The sequence below is a fragment of the Anser cygnoides genome, chromosome 17, assembly GCF_040182565.1.
Source record: "Anser cygnoides isolate HZ-2024a breed goose chromosome 17, Taihu_goose_T2T_genome, whole genome shotgun sequence".
NCBI lineage: Eukaryota > Metazoa > Chordata > Aves > Anseriformes > Anatidae > Anser > Anser cygnoides.
The window spans coordinates 9,051,739-9,077,349 of NC_089889.1; the positions used below are offsets into that span (position 1 = coordinate 9,051,739).

At 42.3% G+C, this 25,611-nt stretch overlaps 3 protein-coding genes across 7 annotated transcripts in view; 2 read left to right on the forward strand and 1 right to left on the reverse strand.

Moving 5' to 3' along the window:
• The first annotated feature begins 554 nt into the window (after positions 1-554).
• Positions 555-2,399, forward strand: C17H22orf39 (chromosome 17 C22orf39 homolog). Of its 4 annotated transcripts, none has more exons than XM_066979269.1 (4): positions 555-657; positions 781-948; positions 1,088-1,231; positions 1,440-2,399. In XM_066979269.1, exons 1-4 carry the CDS (start codon positions 634-636, stop codon positions 1,653-1,655), a joined length of 552 nt encoding a protein of 183 aa, XP_066835370.1. In that variant the 5' UTR covers positions 555-633; the 3' UTR covers positions 1,656-2,399. The 4 variants fall into 4 exon arrangements, with proteins under 4 accessions (XP_066835370.1, XP_066835371.1, XP_047919775.1 ...); XM_066979270.1 differs by having other exon boundaries at positions 2,348-2,399; XM_048063818.2 differs by having other exon boundaries at positions 556-657; positions 1,084-1,231; positions 2,348-2,399.
• On the reverse strand, positions 2,190-5,293 carry MRPL40 (mitochondrial ribosomal protein L40). The gene is made up of 4 exons (XM_048063814.2): positions 5,002-5,293; positions 4,365-4,448; positions 3,058-3,213; positions 2,190-2,699 (listed from the first exon to the last, which is right to left on the reverse strand). The coding sequence occupies exons 1-4, from the start codon at positions 5,061-5,063 to the stop codon at positions 2,390-2,392; spliced, it is 612 nt and encodes a 203-aa protein (XP_047919771.1). The 5' UTR covers positions 5,064-5,293; the 3' UTR covers positions 2,190-2,389.
• Positions 5,294-5,408: 115 nt separating this feature from the next.
• The window catches only part of HIRA (histone cell cycle regulator), a 34,374-nt gene continuing 14,171 nt past the window's right edge, over positions 5,409-25,611 (forward strand). Inside the window, exons 1-12 of one of the 2 annotated variants that reach the window (XM_066979266.1) lie at positions 5,409-5,807; positions 13,517-13,579; positions 14,347-14,457; positions 15,242-15,332; positions 15,807-15,901; positions 16,632-16,727; positions 17,913-18,073; positions 18,969-19,136; positions 19,649-19,762; positions 21,492-21,562; positions 24,657-24,762; positions 25,043-25,267. In XM_066979266.1, coding sequence (XP_066835367.1) covers positions 5,771-5,807; positions 13,517-13,579; positions 14,347-14,457; positions 15,242-15,332; positions 15,807-15,901; positions 16,632-16,727; positions 17,913-18,073; positions 18,969-19,136; positions 19,649-19,762; positions 21,492-21,562; positions 24,657-24,762; positions 25,043-25,267 — 1,338 coding nt within the window. In that variant the 5' untranslated portion in view covers positions 5,409-5,770. The remainder of the gene's footprint in view (positions 5,808-13,516; positions 13,580-14,346; positions 14,458-15,241; positions 15,333-15,806; positions 15,902-16,631; positions 16,728-17,912; positions 18,074-18,968; positions 19,137-19,648; positions 19,763-21,491; positions 21,563-24,656; positions 24,763-25,042; positions 25,268-25,611) is intronic. The other variant, XM_048063658.2, reaches the window with a different exon arrangement.

A 25,611-nucleotide genomic window follows, 5' to 3' on the forward strand; every position in this document is an offset into this window, starting at 1 on the left:
CATCCTACCCTCTTATATCCTGAGTGATGATGGTCTCCTGTTGCTCTGTGCTTGATATTTTCCTCTATCTAAGTTTTGCCACAATTTCAGGTAAGCTTTTTGGTGTGGTGCAAATGAAGTCTAACACTTAGGCGTGCAGGGAGTCTCTTTGATCTTAGCTTCAGGTGTTGGGTTACGATGCAGTCTAAGGAATCCCAGGCTCTGACACAGACCCCTGTAATTGCTTTTTATATTTATAATTAATAACATGCCCTTTAATAGCTGAGATACCATAACCTGTTGTAGCAATCTGACGGCAGGTGTAGGGAGAGGCAAGACCTGGCTGCTCTGCCTGAGGGCGTAGGGAGAGCCCTGCCTGCAGGAACCTCTGCCATCGGCTTCGTTCAGCCGCGAGGGGCGGCGGGTAGCTGAATAAAACCGCAAAACTCTGCTCCTTCCTCGGTCATGGCTTGAATCCTGGAGTAAAGGTTCCTCAATAACCACCGTGCCCGCCTGCTGTGGTGATTTCGGGGCGGGTGGGTGGCGGAACCAGGCTGAGGCCAGCCTCGAACCCGCGGCCGGGAGGGCGGGGCTGGGCGGTCACGTGCCGGAGCGTGGGCCGCCCTCTGGGGGCGGACGCGAGGAGGGGGCAGCATGGCCGGCGGCGAGAGCTGGCGGGTGAGAGGGGCAGGGGGCGCTCGGCGGGACTCGGAAGGGTTCGGCTGGGGCCTGCGGGGCTCGGCTGGGCCGGGTTCGGCCGCGTTCGGCCGGTGCCGGCTGACGCGCCCCGTCCGCCCGCAGCCGCCGCGGCCGTGCGAGGACTACTGGTGGGAGTGGCGGCACTGCCGCGGGCTGCGGCACGCCTTCCACCACTACTACGCGCACGGGCAGCTGCCGGCCTGCGCCCGCTGGCGGGACGACTACACCGCCTGCCGCGCCTGGGAGAGCGGCCGCGCCGCCGCCGCGCAGGTACCGCCCGGGGGGGGGCTCGGGGCCTCGCCCCGGGGTGCGGAGACAAGGGGCTGGAGCCTCCGTTCGGGCTCTCCCCGCGGTGAGAGCGGAGCGCCCAGCGCGGTGCCGGCGCCGTTTGTGCCTCTCTTTCAGGAAGCTTTGTGCAAGAGCGAAAGAGCCCGAGTGGAGGAAAAGCAGAAATATGCCCCGGTGTGGACGTACAGGAAGAGCCCGCCGCCTGAATGGTACCTTCCGCTCGACCAAGACAATGCCAAGTGATGCGACCGCTTTGCTGTGTTTGGTCAGTATGTGATATGCAGTGCTCATCTGTCCTGCTTTTTAATTGCATTACATCAGAATTACACACCTGTAGCTCGGCGCCGTATATCTCTGTCCACCAGTACTTTAGCACTCATTCAAAAATACTTCAAGTTTAAATAAACACCCACTGTTTTTTACAAGAAGTGAGGTGTTTGATTTTAGTCTTTTACTACTGTCTTATGCTTTAGGATCTCATCTCAGCAACGCAGCAGGAAACTCTCAAATTAGCAGCACCTCTTCCCCAACAAGCCCGGTGTTGTGCATTGTTGGAAGAAGGCATTGTTGGAACATCTGGGCCTGCCGGATGGGAAAATAAAAACAAGCTGGGACTCCTCCCTGCCAGTTCAGGACACAGCCACTGGCATTCAAAAGGCACTACCCAGATTCAGTACTGTGGTGCTTAAGAGCTTCTGATACAGTGGGATAACGTTGCAGACCCTGAAACATGCCTGCTGTTGGGGAACTGCTCTTGAACAATAATGCATGTGTTCTTTTTAAATATGTCTATGGCAGTATTCAAATTACTACAAAAATAAAGGTTCAAATGACTGAAGTGAGATCTGTTTTTAGGGAAAACACTATTAGAGACTTAATGCACTCTTTACAAGGAAATTTAAAAAAAAGCTAATTTTTGCTTTGGTGAGGTACATTTTCCATCAATTTCCCCTCTATTATATGAAAAACCACTGAAATTTGAAGCAAAGGCAGTAAACAGTCAGCTACTGCCTCCCTGCTAGTCGTCTCTGTTGTGATGACTACGACATTCTCTCCTCATGCTAGTCTTTGTAGTCTATGCCTTTGTACTTATGGTTCATGCAGAACAAAAATGCTGCTGCTCAGGAGCACACGGAGAGATGAGAAATACAAGGCCAGAAAGAGAAAATACTCAGTGAAATACTTGTTTGCCTTGGTCTAATATGGCATAAATTTAAAGTAGATTAGCTGTGTTGGGTGCTTTATTCCATAGGTAGCCAGTTTAAAAACAATGACGGCAGACACAGGATATTCTGTTCCATGTTTTTTTTCACCATCACATACCTACAGTGTTTTAACGTGCAGAAGGAATTAATTTTCATTCCGTTCTTTCCTTTTGCAGTTGGCTGAGCAGCTTATGCCGGATGAACAATAAACTCTTCTGTCACTGCGTATACACTTTGGTGATATCAATGCATTTTCCTTCGGGAGGATCATAACCAGGAAGTGGTGGGGTATAATTAGGTCCCTCTCTCTCAAAGGGGAAAAGCCCCTCGTCTCGTCTGATTGCTGCCTGATAGAGCTCCTCAGATTCAAGGCGCAGTTCCTTTAGTGCCTCTTGTTGGGCTTCTACAAGGCTCCGAATTGCTTGCTTTTCTGCCCTGTCTTGTTTCTGCTTATACGCAGACCACTTTTTCATAAGTAAAACTCTTCTTTCTGTCTCCTCAAATGACAGAGGGGGAAGACTTCGCACCCTGTTGAAGAGTAAACATAGCATTGTAATAGAGAAATGGCCTGCAACTGCACCCGGAAAAGCAAATTACCAAAAACCAGCAAGCAAACAAACAAAATAATATGTTTCTTTAAAAATGTAATACATTTCTTCCCTTCAATGTCCGTCTTGGAAGTTTTCCATGGCCTTTCCAACAGGACATTCATGTGACTATTTTTTTCAGTATTTTTAGCAGGAGCAAATACAATTCGCTTTCCACATTTCCTAGCAGAAATCAGTAATGCTTTATATAAAGGCTGGCACTGTACTGCAGTTTTGCAGAGGAAGATGTTAGAAGTGTTCGCACCACAAATGCAGCTCATGCTGATAGTGTTACTTACCTGCTGTTATCCGAGTACTTAAGCGGTGTTTCAAAATCCTCAATTGGAATCAGTTCTGGGGCAGCTTTTTCCAACTTTTTGATCTTCTTTTTCATACGATCCTTCTGTGCTTGCTCTCTCCTTACATCCACCTTCTTTTTTTTCTTTGGTTGTGCTCTGGCAAGATAAATAATTACATGAGCAGAAAAAGATGCTCTGTCACTGAATTCAACACAACCAACTTTCACATCCACTTTACCTTCTTAAGAACTGTTCCTTCCCATAGCTTTACTTGGTCCCTAATCGAAATTTTAGCTTTATTCAAGTAATATAGTTTCTATGGGACAGTCATACGTCCTGTGAGATTTTCTGCAAACAGAACTGTACCTGCCTGAGAAGAGCAACCTCAAGGTCTGTGCTAGAAGCCAGAATGACTTAGGAAGTTCCAGAAACGTAGAGCTGGAATTGGTTCCAACTAGCTCTGAGTGCAGCAAGGCAGGCAACATGTTTACAAATATTCCTGCTATCTCACATTAAAGAAGGCTCTGAGAGGGTGGTTGTACGCATCCTTTTAAAATTTCCGCCTTTGGAATCAAACTCAGGATGCAGGTATTTCTCTACTGCTGTACTTAACACACAAACCTACTATGTGCAAGATAACACATGCCACGCTCCACAAACACAGACGTGTGGGTTATCATTCCTGCTTTACAGATAGGAACTCTGAGGTACTACGTTTATAGGGTGGCCAGTAATTTATTCTGTGCTACTGCATGAGCCAGTTCTGGAATGCAGAAACTCCCAGTTTCCAGTTCGGTGTTCAGATGTCTAGCGTAGGCCATGTTATCTCCACAACACTACAAACCCGCAGAAGCACGAATAACCTTCAGGATGTGAAATGGTCTCTCTGAGGGTAGCTGCTAGCTAGCAGGATTTTAAACCCAATTGCATCAGAACAAAACATGGATACCAAAATCTAACGTACATCAATGTGGGCTGTCTAGCATAGCACCTTGTAGTCAAGTATTTTCAGTTCAGCTAGGCGTTTGTTTCCAATGTTGCTCAAAAGGGAGTTTTGGAGCACAGCTTGAATCTGAACATCTCCACCTGTATTCTGTGGTTGAAGCAAATACAGCTACCCACAAGCATAAAGCAATAATTATTATATAGGTTACCATTAAACTCTCAAGAGGCCACCAGCTCTAACTGCTACATATAATATCTTAAGTGCAAACATCTATATTTAAAAATTAATTTGGACTTGGAAAAAATTACATTCCCTTAAGGATGCAAACAATTCTACGCAACTCAGTGACAACTGCACTCACCTCATGGGGAGAGATGCCCTAAACGCCAGCAGTGATGTCTCCCAGTGACTTCCTCGAAACTGAACCGTCTGGGGCAGCCAGCAACTAAAGAAGAAAAGGGAACGTAAAGAAAGCATTAGGAGAAACTGAGTTTAGTCACATTAATTCAGCAAAGCACAAGAGATACTTATTAGTCGTATGCTACAATAATGAATTTCTAGTCTCTTACTACTTAATTCACTACAGTATATAGCATCAGCATAGAAATGATGAACTCTTCAATGAGGTAACTAAAGCCAAAATTTGCACTTTTCAGTGCTGAGACTACGCAGGGCACTGAGAGGTGAAACAAAAATTCATTTTAGGTCTACTGAGCGGGTTTGATTAATTTTCTCGAGCTCAGGCAAAGGCCCGTTTCAGAGTTGTGGAGGAACGGAACCAGCCCAGATTAAACAGGGCCGGAGCTCCCCAGAACCCCCAGCCCCGGGGGGAGCGGCGCAGGCGGGGCAGGCCCAGGACACCGGGGGAACCCCGGGGGAACCCCGGGGGAGCCAGGCCCGTCCCGGGACCAGCCCCGGGCCTCGCCGGAGGGGACGAAGCGGGGAGCCCGGCGCAAAGGGCTCCGTCCCCGGGGCCGGGGGATGCGGCCGAGCCCTACCTGAGCGCGGCGCTGCCGGGCGCTGCCCAGGCCCGGCGGAGCCCCCGGGCCGCCGCCAGCATGGCTCCAGGCTCGTCCCGCTCCCGCTCCCGCTCCGTCCGTGCGCTCCGGCGGCTCCCTGTTTCGGCCCACAAACGTTCCGCCTGTCACCGAGGCCGCTCCTCCGGGGCTCGGCGCCCGGCCCCAGCCCTTCGGGGCTCCTCACGGGGACTCCCCGAGCCGCCGCCGCCACCGGCACCGAGCGCGCCGCGGGGGCGCTGCGACCTCCCCCGTCCCCCTCCAGGGGCCGCTCCCCCCGCTCCGCCCCCAGCCCCGCCGCCACCCCCCGGGCCCGGCAGGGGGCGCCCGCCCGTCCCCTCCCTCCCTTAGGGGCGGAGCGGCGGCGGCGGCGCCTCCCCCCGTGCCGAGCGGCGTGCGAGCGTGTGAGGAACGGCGCGGCTCGGGGGCCGCTGTTTCCCGCCGGGCCGCTTAGGCGGTTGCCAAGGCGCCGAGTTCCGGCGTTGCCGGGAGCCGAGCGGGGGATGCGGCCGGGCGGCGGCGGCTGCGGCACGGGCGGCGCCGGGGCATGGAGCGGCGCTGAGGCGGCTCCGGCCGGCGGAGGGGGCGGGCAGAGCGGCGAGCGGCGCGGGGCCGCGGCGGTGACCGGCGGCCGCTGAGAGCTCCGCACCGCTCCGCTTCGCTCCGCCGCTCGTTCGGCCGAGGCAGCCCGGGAGGAGCCGCCCTGGGGTCCCGAGGGCGGAGGCCGGCGGGGGGCCCCGGGCGGGAGACAATGAAGCTTCTGAAGCCGACCTGGGTCAACCACAATGGTGAGGGGCGGCGGGGGCAGGTGCCGAGAGGCAGGTGCCGGGGGGGGAGCCCCGGGAGGCCGCTGCCCGGCGGTGGGGGGGGGAATTTGGGGGTGTGTGAGGGGTTTTGGGGGTGCACGAGGGGTTTGGGGGAACGCGTATGGGGTTTGGGGGGATGCATGGGGCTCGGGGGAGCAACAAGTGGCTGCTGCGGGTGGACGGGGCCGCCCCGTGGTGCCGAGGGACCCGGGGAGCGCAAAAGCGAAAGCCCTCGGAAGATGGCCGAAGGGGCTGCTGCTGCCGCCGCCGTGCGGGACGGGCCCCGAGGTGCGCCGCGGCCCTGCCCCTGAGAGCCCGGCCGGGCCCCCTCCGGGCTGCGGGGGCACAGCTCCTGTGGGGGGGCCTGGGCGAGCAGCCCCCGGCTGCTGGGGGGTCCCGACTGCTGCCCCTGGGGGAGTCCCAAGGGTTTTGTGAGCTGGAAGGCTCGGGGTGAAGTGCTGGTGCTGGCTGAGGGATGTGTGTGCTTCCCTGAGGTGTCTGGTACGAGATAGCATTGGTCTTACATGCTCACGCTGCTTACAGTTTGCAGAGTAATTCTCGTATAGTTCCTGGTTTAGCAGGGAGAAGAAATCCCATGTGAAGGGCTCACTTTTGTTCATGCAAGTTTTATCCTCGCATTCACGCATACAGCTCCATCTCAACTGCCCATTTTTATACCTTGGTAAATGTCGGTGGCATGACTCACATGGCCGATTCGTATCTAGATAAAACCGAGCGGGAGGCCGGCTTATTCAAGCTGCAGAAATGTGCTTTGAGTTAAAAAACATAGGTGCAACTTTACAGCTGGCTCTGTATGCTTTATTGTCTTTGTGATCGTGTTGCAGGTTTTAAGAATAATAACTTCAGACTAAAGTTGAAATTTCCATGCATCCTTACTTGAACTACTCTCCATGGACCATAATGAACTTAGACTCTTAATGAAAGGTAGTAGTGGACTGGAAGAATAGTGGAAGTGCTTTATTTGAAATGTTCCTTATATTTTTTACTTGGTTAATCTAAATGAATGCAACATTTGCATCTTGATCTTTGGCTGCTTGTGTGCAGGCTGTCCTCTGTCTCTCTGGAGCCCGGTTATGAGCAGCTGGATAAAACCTTTTGGCCTAAGTCTGTGCTGATCACAGATTAGTAGACTTATAACTTCTCTCCTTACTTCTTTAATGCATGTACCTTTTGGTATGGGGATGTGTTTGAAACATGTAGCAGTTTTCAGTATTCTGTTTAGGTATCAGCTTGTGAATTGTAGAAAAGCATCTTCTGCCAAGCAATTTGCAGTTAGGTTCCATTTATAAAGGCTTATGGTACTTTCTTTAATGGATAATGCTGTAGACAGGGCTGTGGTAGTCCCAGATTTTGTTTTTCTGCCACTGTCCTGTGGGGATGAGTTTGGGCAAGTTGCTTTGTTTTGTAGGTGGTGAAACTATGACAGACATTCACCACTGGCTTCGTTTCTAAAATGCTTTAAGGTCTGATAACACTTACAGGACTACATAACATTCATGTCTTCTTACACGTGGGGCAAGGAGCTCAGAATAAAACCGGGTGAGTTTAGTTGGCCGATTTTAACATACCCAGGTCCCAGATCCTGCAGGGATGGCTGCATAGAAGCCGTACCCATTGCTGTTAATGGGCCTACATGTTTGCTCTGATACTTCTCCAGAAACAGGGTCAGTATTTATGTTGCGGACTACTTGTTGGTAGCCCGTACTCTTTTTGTTTTCCCTGCTGTCAGAAGAGGTTGCTTCACTGATGTTGGTACATGAGCAAGAGTCCGGATCATGACTGGCTTCTGCATGCACTGGTTTGGTGCTGTCATTCCTACCTCTTCCTTCCCCTCCACTCAGTTTTGGGATTTGTATGTTACTGAACTGGCAAGAACAAGTTTGATGATGCTCACAGGCATACAGTCTGTATGAGATAGTAGACAACAGAAGTCAGTGTTGCAGCAAGTAAGTTGCACCTGGGATTCTCATGCTGCTCACTTGAGACACTGCATTTACTATAAAAGCACTTTAGCACATTTTGGCTTGACTGGTTTTTGTCTTGGAGTTCTTAATGCTGCATTGTGTGAGTATTTATTGGAAATATTTATTCTTCAAATGGATTTTCCGTAAGCTTTTCACACTGTTAATGTGAGTTCATTGCATGAAACTCTCATTATTGTGTTCATCTCCTCACTGTTTCTTTGACTTGGAGCAGGAAAGAATATTGATAAGTGCAATCTAATGGGGGGAGGGGGGGCACAACTGTAAGGTGCAGATAGATCGTGTGGCTTGATTCTCCTTCCATTCAGTACCTCTGTAAAGATGCATCACACATCCAACAGTTGTATGGACATATTTGGCACACAGGTTTTTGAGGGCCCTGGTCTTAGATGATGACAAACGCTTAGCCCTACTAGAAAGGAAGTCCTATGCAATTCCAAGAAACTCTTGCAAACCCTAAGGTGCTGTTCGTGTATAACAACTTGTAGAAATTGGAGCCTGCTTTTGTTTAAATACAGGCATAGAGTTTATTATCTCTTCAAGCTGTAATGGTGGAATGTAAATATTTAAATTGATACGTGAGTCATGGTGGATGTTGTATCTGAGACGGGCTGGAAGCAAAATAAATAGAAGCTCATTCATGTTGTGGCAAAAATTCACATAAAGTAGTCATTTTATTTTATTGGTCATAGCCTGAAGTTAAAAACCAAACAAGCATATCATATGTGTTTAGGTTCTTTAAGCAAAGAATCCAACAGGACATCTGGTCTGTCAGAAGGTGTTCTGGTTTTAATGGACCTGGTTTGCTTCCTCATGCAATGTGATGTTGGGAACTTCAGTAACGTCAACTAATTGTTTTAGAAATTATGACAGGAAAGGGGGAAAAACATCTTAAAACACACTTGCAATTTAATGTTACTATTTAAGCATCACTTATATTTTGGTTTGATGCTTAATTACTTGTATGAAATTCAAAACTTCTTCAGTTACAAGCATGGGACAGCATTCAGTCAGTTTTGAAGAGGGACCTGGTGCCTCATGGCTTGTTTCAGCAGGATCTAACAGTGTAATCAGATAAGGACACAGGCCCGGGAAAGGAAGCAGTTACTATTAAATAATGGCTGCTTCTTCGTTACTCTGAGAAAATGAAGGAAATGAGGAAAAACCCAGTATCTGCGATCAGTTTATAAACCACAAGTAGTATGGAACAAGTTTTATAGCTTTAACTTGTGACCGTTATCCACCACTGTAAATGGCATTGCCTTGATAGCCATGAAAGGGAGGAAAAGGCTCCCAGATAATGACTGCATCTTGTTGAATTTCTGTCTTGTAATCATGTAATCTCTTCTCTCTCTTTTTAAAATCATTTTACATCTCTTGATTGATAAAACTGGAAGCAAAAGTCTTGGCTTACTTGTGCTGACAACCTAATGATTGTTGAAGTTAACATCTTTATTTAAGCGATATAGAAAGGCATTAAGGTATTGAACAAACACTGATTTAAATACATTAAGGAATTCCTTTTAGATCTTAAAAGAATTAATATACGTTCGTAAGTGTAGCCTTACAAGTGATTCCCTTTTTTAAGACCACGTAATCTAATTTAATCAAGACAAGCTCCGTGCTTCTTGATAGCCAAGGATCTGTGAGCATGCGCAGCTCTGGGACAGGTTGCTGGGAGGATTTTCCTTTCCAAGTCAGTGCGTTTCAGCTTAATGCCCCTTACCACTAACAGGGAAACTTTGAATTGCCACTGTGAACTCCACGTGTGTTTACCTATTTCTGAACTCATGAATATGACTGTACCAAAAGTGATGTGAAAATTCGTGTGGTATTTGTGCTAAATAGGAAATGGATTCGTTTGTGGCAGTGATGCGCTGCTTTCTGTAGTAAAGCTACGGCTTCTGCCCGAAGGTTAGCCACGGGGTCCAAGTTAGGTGCTGTATAGCTTGGCTTATACCACTGTGAGTTTCCTCACGTTCTGGTGCTGAAACGTGTAGTGGTGCTGCTGCCTGACTGTGGATGAGAATGATCTTTTTCACCCAGGTGGTAGAAGCTCAGGCTTCTGCATCCAGTAGCTACTGTTCCTTGCAGACATCCAGATGTGGCTGTTCGTGCTCACCCAGCAGTGGTCACAGCCAGAGCCGGGAGCAAAGTCCTGGTGCCCCGTGGTCCTGAGCTGGTTCACCAGTGGTTGCTCTCCCCTCTGGGCTGCTCACCACAGCTTAAGCTTATGCCTTCATCCGCTTTTAAAAAGTTATAGCTGAACTGGACGAGCACTCGTGAAAGTGGTGTGGGCCAAAAGCTGTGGGCTCCAAACAGCTGAGCAGTCCTTGTTTAGTTACGTTACCCCTATCTTGAATCCAAAGCAGTTTGAAATAAAATCCAGGTTGGCCTCTAAATAATATTTTGTCCAGATCCAGACAATATAATTATTCTGCTGTGCCAGTATGTGACATGGCATTTTGCAGTTAGTGTTTGTATTTTGACTAATGCAAAATGGCTGTTAAGGAGAGGGCGTGACAGGCCGAGGCTGGGTGTAGTTGGACAGATTTCCTGTATATGGAAAATGAAAGCACCTTATTTGTAGGAACTCTAAGAAATCTGGAACTGGGGTTAGTAAGCTAATATCTCTAGTGAGAAAAATCATGTAGGAGAACTGAAGGAGTCTTGTAGAGGAGCGACCAGAATGATCAGCAGTGAGAAGCAGCTTTAGTGCAAGGAATGGCCAGGTGGGCCTGGACTCTTCGGGCCAGGAATGGGAGGACTGAGCTGGAGATGCAATGAGTATGTGTAGAGTTGTGAGTGGCAGAAACGGGGTGAATGTCAAGTGATTTTTGGTTTACTTTTTCCCTGTACAAGAATTAAGGGGTGTTGAAATAACAGACATAAGTACAGGATTCGGGAAGCAGGTGGTTCTTCAGAGCCTGTGGTTGAGCTGTGGGTCTCTGTGTCGGGGGCTGTTGATGGTGGTAATTACGGACCTGAGAAATGGCCTGGTGAATTTATAGAACAAAAGGCTGATGGCTGCTGAATGCAGACATCCTGCCTCTGGTTCAAGAAGTGAAAGTTGCAAATTTCTGGAGCTTGAAGATTTCCCTGGGGAAGAAGCACCGTGTGCTTGCAGTTGTACAGATCCCTGGGGAGTATCTAGTGCTGGTTTCTGAACACAGAGTGCTGGTCCAGAAGGACATTTTCTCTGATGTGGCTAATTTTAGGCTTTTATGGTGAATCTGTATCCAAGTTACCTCTGACTCTGTAAGTAAAGCAATTTGCTAAATATCGTCAGCCCCATTTGTGGATCTGCGCAAAAACTTTCCCTAGAACAAAGAGGGCTGACGTTACTGCTTCTCAAGGATTGTGCTCCTGAGATAAGGCAGAAATCAGAGATATGCTAGTTTTAAGACCCAGTAAAGGCAAAATAAATCTACATTATGTCAGTAATTTCTGCAAAGCAACAGGTGCAATGACTTATTTCAGTTATTTAGAATGTATAGCATATCTGTTTTGCGTGAATAATGAGAAGCTGATGTGTCTGTCAGACATGTAACAGTGCATGCTTTGGTCACGGCTGCTGTTTAATGCAGGCTTTTGGGAAGGGCAGAGTGGTAGAATCAGAGCAGATCAGGGAAGGAAGGGTAGAGAGGCAAGCAAGATGTTATATCTGTCAATATATAATTATATTTACTAGAACAAGTCTTCATATATGAGACAGCTGCATCTGTTAAACCAATTTTAAATGCACTATCGTTTAACTACAAACCGCATAAATTCTGAAGCTTCATTCATAGGTGCTGTGTTGGCTCTGGAAGTCATAGTTCTGTTTATCGATGCCCCTGTACTGGAGGTGGTTGTTCCCTCTGACTTGCTGGGGAACAGTTTCCCGTTTCTGTGAATGATTTGTAGGCAAAATGAGTCAGGTTAGTACCTGGCTAACGACCTTAAAATGTCTTTGATAAAGGGCTCGCTGGAGGGAGCACTGTACTCTCATGTCTGATGGTAGACCTGAAAGCATAGTAACTTCTTGCTTAAGATGCTTAAGATTGTTGACAGATTAAAAAGCTAACCTCTTCCACCTGTAAGGTCTACAGAATGACCTGTTTCTTTATCAGTGGGTTAAAGTAGTTTAAATGATGCACTGGTTTAATTTAAGTGAACTTCTACATCTTGGGTAGGGCAAAACATTTGCTTCCTGCCTGCACTTCTGAAAGTATCCAGCTTAGCCATGTATGTTACATTCAAGTTAGCAGAATAAAAGATAGATTCAAACACAACAATCTGAAGAAAAAACACAGCTAAATCTCAGTTTGTGTTTTATGTGGTTTAAAGGACTTGGAAGGAATGCAAGTTGAGTGCCATCTTACTCTGGTTAAGGTCTTTGCTTGGCTGCCTGTAAAAATTTTAAGGGGAATCACATGTCAGTGTTGCAATACAAATCCAAATTAAATAAATCTTAAAACAAGTCAACATAGAGAAAATACACGAAGCAGAATACCTATCTCTTGAAAGAAGTAAGAAATACTGGATATTGGGACACGGGTTTTGTTAGCAGATTAATGTCAAGGAATACAAATGATACAGTTGCAGTATCAAACCAGTGATTGGGTGATCTGGATAAATTCTACAGTTTTATCATTTATGTCTAAACATATGAAGATACAATCCAAGAATTTACATCCATGGGAAATTCACACCGAAGTAGTTTTGGTGTGTGGGTACTTGTTCTTTTGGCTGTTATGACAAATTGTCTTATACTGACGTGTGTGTGGTCTTGCTTACAGAAGCATTCTGGTTTGGAAATGGTCAGACTGGTGCCAGAAGTTATTTGAATGTGGAAATCATGTGTTCCCTCAAGTAATCCTTAGTATTAGCTTTTTGGGTATCATTGAAAGACAGTAAGTTTTCTTCTGCCTTCTCCCTTCTCTTTCTGCAAAGGCTGAAAGAACGGTGAGCACATAGGAGAGGGTATGTGATCCAGTGCATCAGAGCAGAATAAGCTGAGAGCAAGGGTTGTCTGGTTTCCAAAGCTGTTCCCCAACTCTGTTGGCTATTTGTTATAGGGCTTAAGGTTTTATAGAATTATTAGTTTTCTTCTGAAAGAAGTTGCATCTAGAGAACTGAAGGTTTGAAGAGTAATATTGGAGTTAGTCTTCCTTTTTCAATATGGAAACTATAAAGTTAAAAGTTAGGCTTTGCATAGACACATTTCATAACAACAGAATTTTAGTTTGGGATGAGCAATTGTGTGACAAACACATGTGATCTGTGATTGGAGAGGATTTGGGGGGAAAAAAAACAGAAACCAAACCAAAACTTTCTTCAGGTCATCAGATAATGAACTGTAGAAACCTGGAAGAAATTCCTTACTCAAATACAATTTTACTTTGTTGGCGCATGTATTGTGGTATTATTTTGCTTTGAGGCATTTGGCATATCCTGCTGGATTAAGTCTCCTTGGTTATTACTGGTTTGTTATGGCATGGTAACTTCCATATACACTTTTAATAGGCTGTCCTTCTTATCTTCAGGTTGCTTTCAACTCTTTCAATCAGCTGTATTTCTTACGACTATAGCTTTTGGAAGAAGAAGGTTATTCACTAACCAGAAGACTTATGGTTCTGTTGGCATTGCTACATTCTTTTGACTGTAAAACAATTCAGTATGTTCCTTCTTGTTCTCAAATTTCAGGAAAGCCAATATTTTCAGTGGACATTCACCCAGATGGGACCAAGTTTGCAACAGGAGGACAAGGTATGCTTACGTACTGATAGAGGCCAGAATTTTGGGCTACAATGATCTTGTGCCTTTACAACACTTTAATCATTCTGTCCCTTTTAAAAACATATCACTTACATAATCAACTGTTTTTCAGATATTTAAGTCATTAATATGTATTTAAAAGTACTATTTTTACTGTAGAAGGAAGGGTTACATTTTTTGATCTGCTCATCCTCTTGGACATCCACTGAGATAATGGCTGCGATAATTGAGTTGTGCTCATAATGGCCAAATTTCTTTTTTTATTTGAAAAGGAACTGAAAGTGAAGTTTGGCTTTTTGAACTGCTAAATAGTAGAGCTATTGGGTCAAGAAAATCCAATTATATAAATGGAACAGCTCAAGAAATGTATGCAAAATTATTCAGTATTGTAACCCAAATAATAATTTTGTTGGCTGCAATAATTGCAATTTAGATTTTGAATGCATCTTCTCTCCTGTTAAATGCAATTTTACTATAAACAGTTCATCCTTATAGTTGGTATCATTGATATCTACAGTCATTACATTGTTATGTACGATTTTTTTTAACACAGCTTTGTAATTTACTTTCCAGTAGCTTTGAGAAAAATGAAGTGCTTCTGACTGTAATTATATCAGAATGGCGTCTGTATTTAAATATTTCCTAAGTTCCCACTGCAGTAGTGACAAAATCTGACTGTTCTGGAACAGATATTAAGTTGAAAAGCTCTTTTGCCTTTTGCGTGTATTTAAGACGAGGGTCTTTTTGTTCACCTGTAGGCCAGGATTCTGGGAAAGTTGTGATCTGGAATATGGCTCCTGTCCTGAAAGAGGAAGATGAAAAGAATGAAAATATTCCCAAGATGCTTTGTCAGATGGACAATCACTTAGGTAACAGATCTTTTTTTTTTTTAACTGACTGGTGGTAATTTGCTAAAGCATTATATTTGTTTGTGATTACAAAAAGCATGCCCTGTCCAGTGGTAAAGAATAAATAAAATACAGCAAAGGGGTGTCATATTTTGTATACATACGTTTTTAGATGTCCAGTAGAAAATTTCGTTAAGATGTGGAATAATGCGTAGAGATATACAGATACTGTTGGAAATCTCCTTGTAAACTTATTCCAGCAGTGACCACAAGGTAATTGATAATGCACATTCTGAGAAACTGGTGAGCTCTGAAGGAAAGATCAAAAGAAAGAATAAATGTAAAGGCAACAACACATGCAGTATATCAATTATAGTTCTAGAATATTCTGCATATTTTTTGCATGTTATATGTAAAAGAAATATGGTTACCTGAACAAGCTGTCCCTCTTTTTTTTTTCAAGATGCTTGTTTTCTTCTTTTCCTTCTTAATCCCACTTAATTTACTACAAGCAGTTTCTTTTCTTAGATTAATATTAATCTTTCTCCTTTTGAACCGCTTTTGGTGAAGCTTTTTTAAATAATGAATAGTTTTTAAAACTAAGTTTCTCAACTGTTCCTGACAGATAAGTACCAATTCATTTATCTAAAGCAGACAGAATAACTGCTTTGAGAGGAAAAAGCACACGTAAATCCTAAACATCTCCTGTCTATCTTTGCTTATTATAAATTCTGTACCCCAGTCTAGAATGGTCTGTTCTCATTTTTCTTCTTATAAACTCTTTTGCACATTTTCTACATTTCAGCTTGTGTGAACTGTGTGCGATGGTCAAACAATGGAGTTTACTTGGCTTCAGGGGGAGATGACAAATTGATTATGGTGTGGAAACGAGCCGCGTAAGCATGTTTCCTCCTTCTCAATTTTGTATTTTATTTCAAGTAAATCACACTGTCTAGTCTATTAGGGTGTATGGAGCTGAAACCTGTGGTATTGCATCACTGATACTGGAGATTTAGTGTATTATCCTGTTTCTTGGGCTGGAGTGTGTGTCTACCTGGGCACTCACATTTCTGTCTAGGGGTTAAGACATTTTCTTCTGGCATTGAAGAAAACTTCATGATGAGATTTGAAGAGTTAGCTTAAATACTAGGATTTTTTTTGCTATTGGTGGGCATTATAAATTTTACTGAAGCTAGGGTTTTTTAATAACTGGAAGTACTTTCTATAAAAATATTTGTTTGTTTATTTATTTATTGCAGGAATAACTGAATATGAAGTAGAATTGTACCATGCAGCTGATATTCTTTAGAAAGAAACTGTGAAAAACATGATGTGGTTCTGTTGCTAACTGTTGTTTCTATTTTAATTAGATATATTGGACCGAGCACTGTGTTTGGTTCTAGTAGCAAACTTACTAATGTTGAGCAGTGGAGGTGTGTATCAATTCTCAGAAGCCATTCGGGGGGTAAGTTAACAGATGCAGAATGAGCATAATTCAAAATGTAAACTAGTTTTTCAAAATGTGTACTATTGCGTTTTCATGCTCAAAACATAAATTTAGCGGCAAGTTGGTAATTTTAGTGGCAACAGTAAAAATCTAACAAAAATGTCATTTTTAATCAAATGCCAATTTGGCAAGCAACTCCTGGCAAACTGTGTAATAGAATAACTATTAATTAAGACATTTATATTTCACTATAATGTCTTGAGAGGCAAAAGATAAAGTTCTGTAAAACAGAATATTAGGATTCATTTAGAAAAAATTACTAAAGTGCAATGCAAAAGATGAATAAGCCAGGTAATTTCAAATGCATTTTCCACTTGCTGATGTGAACTGTGAATGAAATCAAGATTAAAAATCACTTTGGTCAGTCCAGGTATGTTGGAATAAAGTGATTACATTGCAGTATCTGTTACTTTTTCATTCAAAGCAAGATGAAGTACTTTATACAGGCTTTAGTACTTCCTATAATCACTAAATACTGCATTCTGTCTTGGATGTGTGTGTGTCATTAAACATTATAAATTGGAGTACCTCAATCCCATTTTGCTGTATTCTTTCTTACCTTCCACTCTACTGGTACTCAGAAATAGTCATTTCTCAGTGATGGAGAAAGTGTTGCACCACAAGTTATTTTGAAAATGATTTTTGGATTCTCTGATTACTGACGATGTCTTATATTTTTTCCAAACAGATGTCATGGATGTAGCATGGTCTCCACACGATGCCTGGTTGGCATCGTGTAGTGTGGATAACACTGTTGTCATCTGGAATGCTGTGAAATTTCCAGGTGAGAAATCTTACATTTCAGATGTGCAAGCATGTAATGCCTTGGAACAAATTATCCCCTCCATGGGTGTATGTCATGGACTGTGAAAATGTCTATGTGACAATGGGTTGTCTGTCTTATGAGATGGCATGCTTGCAATATGGTGAGTCAGTCCCTGTTCCACATTTGGTTGTTGGTGTGCATTGGATTCCATGCTGCTGTAGACTACAGTAACACTCAGATTATGCTCCTGATCTCACATGAAGGTCATTATTATGTGCATTTTCTTTACCATCTCTGCAGTATCCCAAATGTATACAACTTCAGCTTGATATTAAGTAACCAGTGTGGCCTTACATAATGAGGGGGAAGAAGGAAGGGCTAGGGGAGCCTTAGAACCCTCTCCTGTCACAGTAGCAAAAGCTACTTACATTCTTGCATTTACATTTTACAGTCTTACATTCGATGGCCCTTTTGCTTCTTCCGTTGCTGCAGTGCTGGCAATTCACTAAGTCCCAAGGCCTCCAGCTGACCTGCAAGGGTCCACGGCAGTTAAGAAACGTGTGCCTTTATTTGGCTGCTTCTTATCACATAACTTGATATAAGCTAAAACTCCCATTGTGTGTTGCTCAGACACTGCAGTTTATTTTAGAGTTGCTCCCAGTACTGATGCCGGAGGTTTTATACTTTCAAGCTAACTGTGTAGCCTGTGCAGTGCTCTCAGCCTATTCTCTAACAGACTGATAAGCAAGAGAGTGACTGAAAATAGGTTACCGAGTCTGCCAGGCTTGTGTGTCTCTTCAGTCATGACTTTGAAAAAGTTGAATTTGTTGTGATAATCTTTGTGTACAGAGGAAAGGATGAATATTAATTAAAATTCCAGCTAAACTGCTGTTTTCCATTGCTTGAACATGCTATTCTAAACTGTCTGGGCTCTGCTAGTCTTCTCTTACTGCTTTGATGTATTTTTTATAAAGAGTTTTGGACCCCTTACGCTGTCAACAGTTTTCTTTACCACTTTTTTTGTACACTCTAAGCTTAAGTGTATGTTCCAGTTTTGTTGCTATGTTGTCATTTGTACATTAAAAGAGGTTACGTTCAATATGCTGTTTAAACAAGATCTCATAGAGCTCTCTAACAGTCTGTCCTAAAAGGGATAATAGTAACCACACTCTCTTCTCTTTTTTTTTTTGCCTGTGTATACAGAAATTCTTGCCACTTTAAAGGGGCATTCTGGCTTGGTGAAAGGGCTGACCTGGGATCCTGTTGGAAAATATATTGCCTCTCAGGCTGATGATCGAAGTTTGAAGGTGTGGCGGACGATGGACTGGCAATTGGAAACTAGCATCACAAAACCCTTTGATGAGGTATTTGAGGATGTTTTACCAAAGTAAATTCCTATAGAGTGAATGAAAATTGTAAGAGTAACTCCAGTTCTGGAGTTACTTGGCATTAATTAATTTAACAGTGCCAAGTCAAATCAAACTATGTGACGGTAGATTCAAAAGAAGGGTGGGAGGGGAGCTACTTTCTCATACAACATATGATTAAATTGAGACTCTTGTTGCTACTGAATGTTGTGGATGCCAAAGGTATACATGGGATGTGGAAACATGTAAATTCCTGGAAATGTAGAAGTCATTCTGAGTAAGTATTGGCACGCTGCATTGTTCTTGCATTCTTTTCTATGCATTGTCTGTTGGCCACTACCAGAAACAAGGCAAATACTTAGGATAGGGATCTTTGGTCTGGCATCCTAGTGCTGTGCTTGTGTGATGACTTTAATCAGGAGGTCAAATTTATGGGGACAGAAGCTGTTGCTTAGTGAGTGGAGTGTTTTGCAGTGATCTTACGGTATCGTGGTTAGTGCAATTACTCTTAATAATAGACTGTAAATGCCTGAATACATGTGATCTGGTGTTGAAACCTGAAGTCTGATTGTTAGCAGTTGGTATGCTGCAGCCATGTCACTAACTAGGACTGTGATAAATACTGAGTGTTCTGTATGCAAAAAGACTTGCATTTTGTTTCTTCTAAAAATAGTACTCTGGATTCCTTTTCCTCCTTTCGTTAGGAGTTACGCTACATCACCTGTATAAACATGTTTGATGTGCTGAGAATTGTATTGTCATTCTTGTATAGTCACAGAAGACTTAGTAATCATATATTTCCTAAATCTAAAATAGAAGTAGTTTGCATTAAAAATGTTTTTTTGCCAGATATGCTTAAAGTTTTAGTATGTTTTTTCATTTATTTCATCAGTGTGGAGGGACAACACATGTGTTGCGTCTTAGCTGGTCACCTGATGGTCACTATCTTGTTTCTGCTCATGCCATGAATAATTCTGGACCTACTGCTCAGATCATTGAGAGAGATGGATGGAAAACCAACATGGATTTTGTAGGGCACCGGAAGGCAGTTACAGTAGTGGTGGGTGAATTATAATAATTTATCCCTAAAGTAAATCTTGTAAGAAGTTCCTTTTGATAATTGTATGCGTAAGTGGGACAACAGATGGAGATAGGTGTCAAGGTTAATAAAGCAAACACATGGTAGTGTGTAATAAATGTCAACTTCAATGCTGGAAACAATCAGCTTGCTCTTATGATAAGAGAACTGCATGCAGATGAACAAGATGAGGGGAACACAGGAGCATGTTAGGAATGCCAGACACCAACATTGTTAGCTGTTCAATGACTTAGGTTTATAGTGGGTTCCTGATCACTGGTGAAATTGATGTTCTTTGGCCTTCCTGTTAAAGTATTCAAAATCTCGCTTAAGAAAGCATACGGGGCTTTTGTTAGTGCTTTTATAGAGTCTGGTTAGGGACCTTGTTTCCATGAAACGTTTATCTTTTTCACTCTTAAATAGAAAGCTTGCTTTTAAAGCTGATCTACTGAAATTTGCTTACTGTAATAAAATGTGGCATCTCACTTGTTCAGAAATTCAATCCAAAAATCTTCAAGAAGAAACAAAAGAATGGGAGCTCCACCAAGTCAAGTTGTCCCTACTGCTGTTGTGCTGTTGGTAGTAAGGATCGATCTCTTTCTGTCTGGGTAAGTGTCAGCATTCTTTGACTAATGTGGTCATTTGGGTAACTTGAGGGTTTAGCACAAAGGTTATGTGTACAGAATTAGGTCTTATATTTAGATTCATGTTTAGTTTTTTATTCTCTCTGTTGTTAGAGATTTAAATGGGGGAAAGGGAGTGGATGGTATTAGTTCATTTCAGGAATTTAGTATTCTAAAGTCAAGAGCAGATAAAAGCCAGTGATAGAGTATGTTGCTGTGGTTAAGGGGAGTAATGTGTTATCACAGCTAATAAACATAATCCAACCCTATTTCCTTCCTATGTCTTTTACTTGTTCTCCATCTCCATGTTAGTCTTGTAAGAAAGACTATACTGTTATTCCATATTTAGCCCACCTACCCATTAATCAGTCTAGTTTTGTTAGTCTTGCTTTTATGGGTACAAAGAGAATACAGCAGGCATGGCACAGATGTTTCTGAGGGTATATATGGCTCATCTTTGTGCTTTGTTCTGGCTTCAGTCCCTGGCTTCTGCCTTTCCTATGGAAATTAATGTGAAAGTGAATGAGCTTTTAAAATATACTTTCAAGTTTTCAATATCTAGTTTGGGTTTTACTTCAAAAATCTAAACTAAAATTGTTATTCTGGCTGAGAGAAGAGTAGCTAGTCTCATATTTATAAATGCAAGATGGGTTGTTTGGCAACTGCAAAGGGCAGGGAATAAGTTTAACTGGTTATAAGGCTTTGTGATGAAAACGTGTGCCAGAACACACCAATTGCTAACTGCAGTCTACTATTTATAGATTCCAGTATGATATTTATCCATCAATAGTTAAATGCATAACACTATATCTGTTTTTGGCAATGCTACTAGTGCATACCCGAATCAAAGTGTCACTCTCAGTATATTTTACTTTATATTTATACTATGATTTCATGTAGGGTGCCTGTCGAGGTTACACTAGGTATTTTAGACATGCAAAGTTATAGGCAGTCATTACCCTGAAGAGCTCTAGGTATGTATACAATGCAGACCTATGATGAAAAGAAATAACTAAAAGAAATAACTGCTGATGATGGCATACTACATCTGTGTACTAACGAGCATGAAACATCTTAGATCACATTGACTTGTAGTTCATTTTGGTCGTACTATCTGCTGTAGTTATCAAGTCCACTGGATTGACAGTATTGCACCTGATTTAGAACAGGTTACAGGGAATTTTCATGTTCAGTTCCTTATTACTAAGCTGACCTATAAGCATAGAGGAATCCTCTTTAAGGATAATTGTGTTAATTTTCCTTTACTATTGGCAGGCTTCGCTTAACTTGGGTAAGCTGTCTGAATGAGGACATGAAGCCTAATCTGTTTTCTGTCTTTCCTCTTGTGCTGGCAGTTTGCAACATCCTTATCTCAATAAAACTTAGAATAGAAGCTGTCTTTAGCATCTGTGGAATTACTTTTTGAGTGGTAGAAAGTTCGAGGACTGCAATATACAGGCGAAGTTGGTTAAGACCTCCTGTTTCAGAAAGGAGGGGAAGATAGAGAGACAGCCGTTCTTCTCCAGAGCTTTTCTGTGCTGGTAAGGGAAAGGCTAACCTGGCACTTCAGATGTCATATCATCAAGTATACAGCTATCTCTTGGCCTGTTCTTGTTTGGAGAATATTGTTAGACTCTGGGAAAGTATTAATGTGGTAATATTTATGGTAACATAGAACTTCTAAATTTCTGAGTGTTGTTTCTTCTGTTTTAAGCTCACATGTCTGAAACGGCCTTTAGTTGTCATACATGAACTGTTTGACAAGTCAATCATGGATATCTCCTGGTAAGTTTGTTTCTTAGAAAAGCCAGAATGTTATCATCAATTTTAGCTACAGACACTAACTGGAAATTAATTGAAATAGTAGAGATTACATCTGTTGGAACACACTGCTTGGTTCCTGAAGTGTTTGGTTCTGCTGCAACATCTTTGGTAGTGTGACACTAGCTACTAGCATATGATCACTTCAAGCTGTGTAGCATTAGAATTGAATGAAAACTAATGTGTTTAGGAAATAATGAAGTAAATTATCTGTGGAATGAGTTCCTACTTGTTAAGATTCTGCAAATTTTTTTGGTAACATATGTATTTTATAACATGATATGGTGGACCTGATGAGCTTTACCTGTATTACATATATGATAAGTTATTGCACTATACAGTTATGACAAATTCAAGTGGACCTTGTAGGCCAATATTTCCTTGGAGAAAAAAGAAGAGAGAGTTCTTCTTTTTCACACTGCCTATCTTAGGTCGACCCCTTTTGGTGGTGTAGTAGTGGCAGATCCTTTACCAGCTTTTTGAGTGTTACCCTGGCTGTGCTGGAACCAGCTCTTGCTGTCTGTTTCAGAAGAAAAAAGTTGCAGCATCCAGGAGCATGGCCCCATTTCTGCTAGCAGTAGAAGGAGGTGGTATGACCATAGTTGAGGGGGAGGCGAGGAGCAGGGATGGGAAGGTAGGCCGGGTTCCTTTGTTCACACTCCTCCTGCTATTGATGATGTGAAGTATCAGGCTGTCAGTGACTCTGACTTCTGCCTAGCTTTTCCAATTTTATATCTTCTGGGTTCTCCTATCTCTCATAGCATTTGAGTTGCAATTTCCCTTTTCAGTTTTCCCCAAGACTGCACTCCTTTCTCTCTCCAGAATAACTTATCAAAGCCTGAGTGCTTGTGTGTTTTTTTTCCTTTTTTTTAAAAAAGATGATGAGTGGAGAAGTGGTTCCCAGGTAGTGGGGTCTGCCTCACTTTTGGAACTAATGAGCATCAGAGGCCTGGCCTTAGAAAGGCAGAAGTTAACAGTTCTTTATTTGCACAGCAAGACTTAAGTAATAAGGTAGAAACAAACATGAGACTACTCAGTAAATGGTATTTAAGATAAAACTCTGCACCTATGCATCAGGTGATTTACAGAATTGGGAGTTCTGTGTGTATGTATATATATATAATCTTTTTCATAATATAAATGCAGTTGATCACATAGGTTGTTTTAATTCTAGCATTTCCTGACTTTTGGAGTTACACGTTTGTAGCTATAACACTGTGTTCTTATGTTGTAAATTTTTAGGCTTGCAGTTGTGTAACTTCTTGTTTTCTGTATGCCACATGAATTTTGCCATGAAGCTCAGTGAAGCACGATAAAAATTTCAAAACCAAAACATTTTGCTTTCATTAATAAAGGCCAATAAATGGAGTATTTCATGAGAACTGCTGTTGTAGTACAATAGCTTTGAATAGCTTTGTTTTCCTGAAGTGTTTTTTAATTCTTCATCTGCAAATTGCACATTTTCAATGGCATAAAGTCATCGGGAGTAATAGCTGGTTAACATTTTGCAATTTACGAGGAAATGGTTTTGTGGGATATTTGAGACAGACAAAGGTTCATCAGGAAGCTTGTTATTTTATATCCTGTTTACAAATCCAAATGTATGGCTAAAATGTCAATAATACAGAATGTTCCCAGAAACATGTTCCAGTCCTTTGCCCAATTCTAAAAACAGACTGATTGAATTCAGAGAAATCTGATACTGTTATTTTGTTATAGCTCTCTGGTTTCTAGTTGAGAGGTTTAGACTTGGATCCATCACTATAATATCTGAGCACCATTATGTTTTCATGTAATAATTAGTAGGGTCCAGAGGTTAGTAGGAGCTCAGCAATTTTATCTGTTAACTGAGCAGAAAACTCTAAAAAAGACTTTATCATTCTTCTAATTTGGAATAGCATTGGTTAACCTAGTTACACAGTGCTGAGGCTAACTCCTCTGAATGTGTGAAGAGTCTGGCCACAACAAAAAAGCTGTTTTCAAACACCTGTAGCCATGATGCATGTAATATATTTTTAAGCTTTGCTGGAATAGTTTGGACAGGACTAGAGATTTCCGCCTGTTTCCCTTTCCTCTTTCATTCTCTATAACAAACCATCTGTAAACCACTATCTCACTGTCTCTGAAGTCTTTGAATGCAAGTTACTGATCAAAACTTTTTTTTTCAACGTGTATTAATAGGTTATAATGCCATTGGAAGGTTGTAATGCCATTAAGGCTACAATGTATGCTTTCTCCTCTCTCTTCCACCAAGAAAGCCTTTGAGACCTCTGGAAGAGTGGTGCAGTATATCCCTACATACAAAAACATGTGCAGTTTGCTTAAAACCCCAAATAAAAAAAAATCAAAAATACACTCTTACCAAACGCAGTGATCTTAGGACTGCTCAAATGCATATCTTATTTTCTTTTTATTGCTGTCACTTCAGACAGTGATGATAGGAAGAGGTATTTAGCCAACATACATAGCTTCTCTCTTCTAGTCTTTTCCTTTCTCCTTCCTATCTTGTTTATTTAGACTGTAAGCTCTTTTTAGGGATAGACTATCTGTAATTTGTTTCCCATACATGATGAAGCTTCATCTTCTGTGGACCTCTAAAAACACAACCCAAAACAGCAATTAAAAGGCTTTAAAAAAGTGTATCAGTTTATCTGCTGAAGGCCCCTTCATGTGGTTCCACTAGCACACAAATTCTTTGTATGTCTTTTGAAGCAAGTATATTTATTTTTTCCTCATTGCTCATAGTGAATGCTTCAGTTTATATTCTTTTACCCCTACAGAAAGCTTTTCATGGTGCTGATTGTGCCATGGATAGGTGTATTGTTCTAAAGCTACCTTCCCGTGTTCGGTCTCTGATTTGCCTTCTTTTGAGTATCACCACACAGACCCTTACTGTCCATTGCCCTTTCCCCTTGCTGTCCCACTTTTTTGGTTTCATTGGTATTTTCTGTGTTAATAAATCTTATGCTAAGTGTTTTTTATTGCAAAATTTTTTGTATTGCCCCTTTGCATCAATGAAAAAGACAAAAGAACAAAAGTGAATCTTTATTTCCTTCAGGACGCTTAATGGACTGGGTATCTTGGTGTGTTCCATGGATGGATCTGTGGCGTTTTTAGACTTTTCCCAGGACGAGCTTGGAGATCCACTCAGTGAGGAGGAAAAGGTGCAGTAAACACTCCAAAAATCTGTAATCATCTTTAATAGATATATTGATTCAATTAAAATATTGGAATATGTGTAGAACTGTGCAGTGACTGATTTTCATACTGCAAAAAATATGTTCTTGTCTAGTTTACAAAATATTTAAGAAGAGAAGTGAATTTACAATGTTAATTTCTATTCTGGAAAGAAAGTCTATTTGGAAAACATTGACTTGCTTACACATCATTGTCACAGTAGCCGTTGTAGTCAGTTGCTTTGTGGTATGCTTTTAATGCCCACAGAGCAACATTCATCAGTCCACGTATGGCAAAAGCCTAGCTATAATGACTGAAGCTCAGTTGTCTACCACCATTATTGAGAATCCAGAGATGCTCAAGTATCAACAGAGACAGCAACAGCAGGCAGAGCAGAAGAACGCATCGATAAGGGAGGTGTCTGGGGCTGCAACGGCAGCTCCGAAAGTGGCAAGCATGGTTAATGGAGAGAGTTTAGAGGACATTAGAAAGGTAGGTGTTTTCGGATAGTCACTTTATAGCGTCAAATACTAAGTCAATAAATATCAAAATGCTTATAAAAGCAGTTTCTGCATCTGTATTCGTACTGAATGACATCTTTCAATGCATGAATGGTCCAGTTGACATTACCAGGACTTGCTGAAAAATTAAGAGGATTTTAAGCTGAAATATGACTGTGGAAAGAGGTTTATGGGTATTTCTGTTGTGTGTTAAATTCTGGGCGTGCAGAAGGGAAACCAAGGGTAGCTGATGTCTAACTGTGCTTCAGCTTCTCTATGAAGGAGGTTGAAAACATCATTTAATTCTCTCATAAACACAGAAGTGCAACTTTTAAT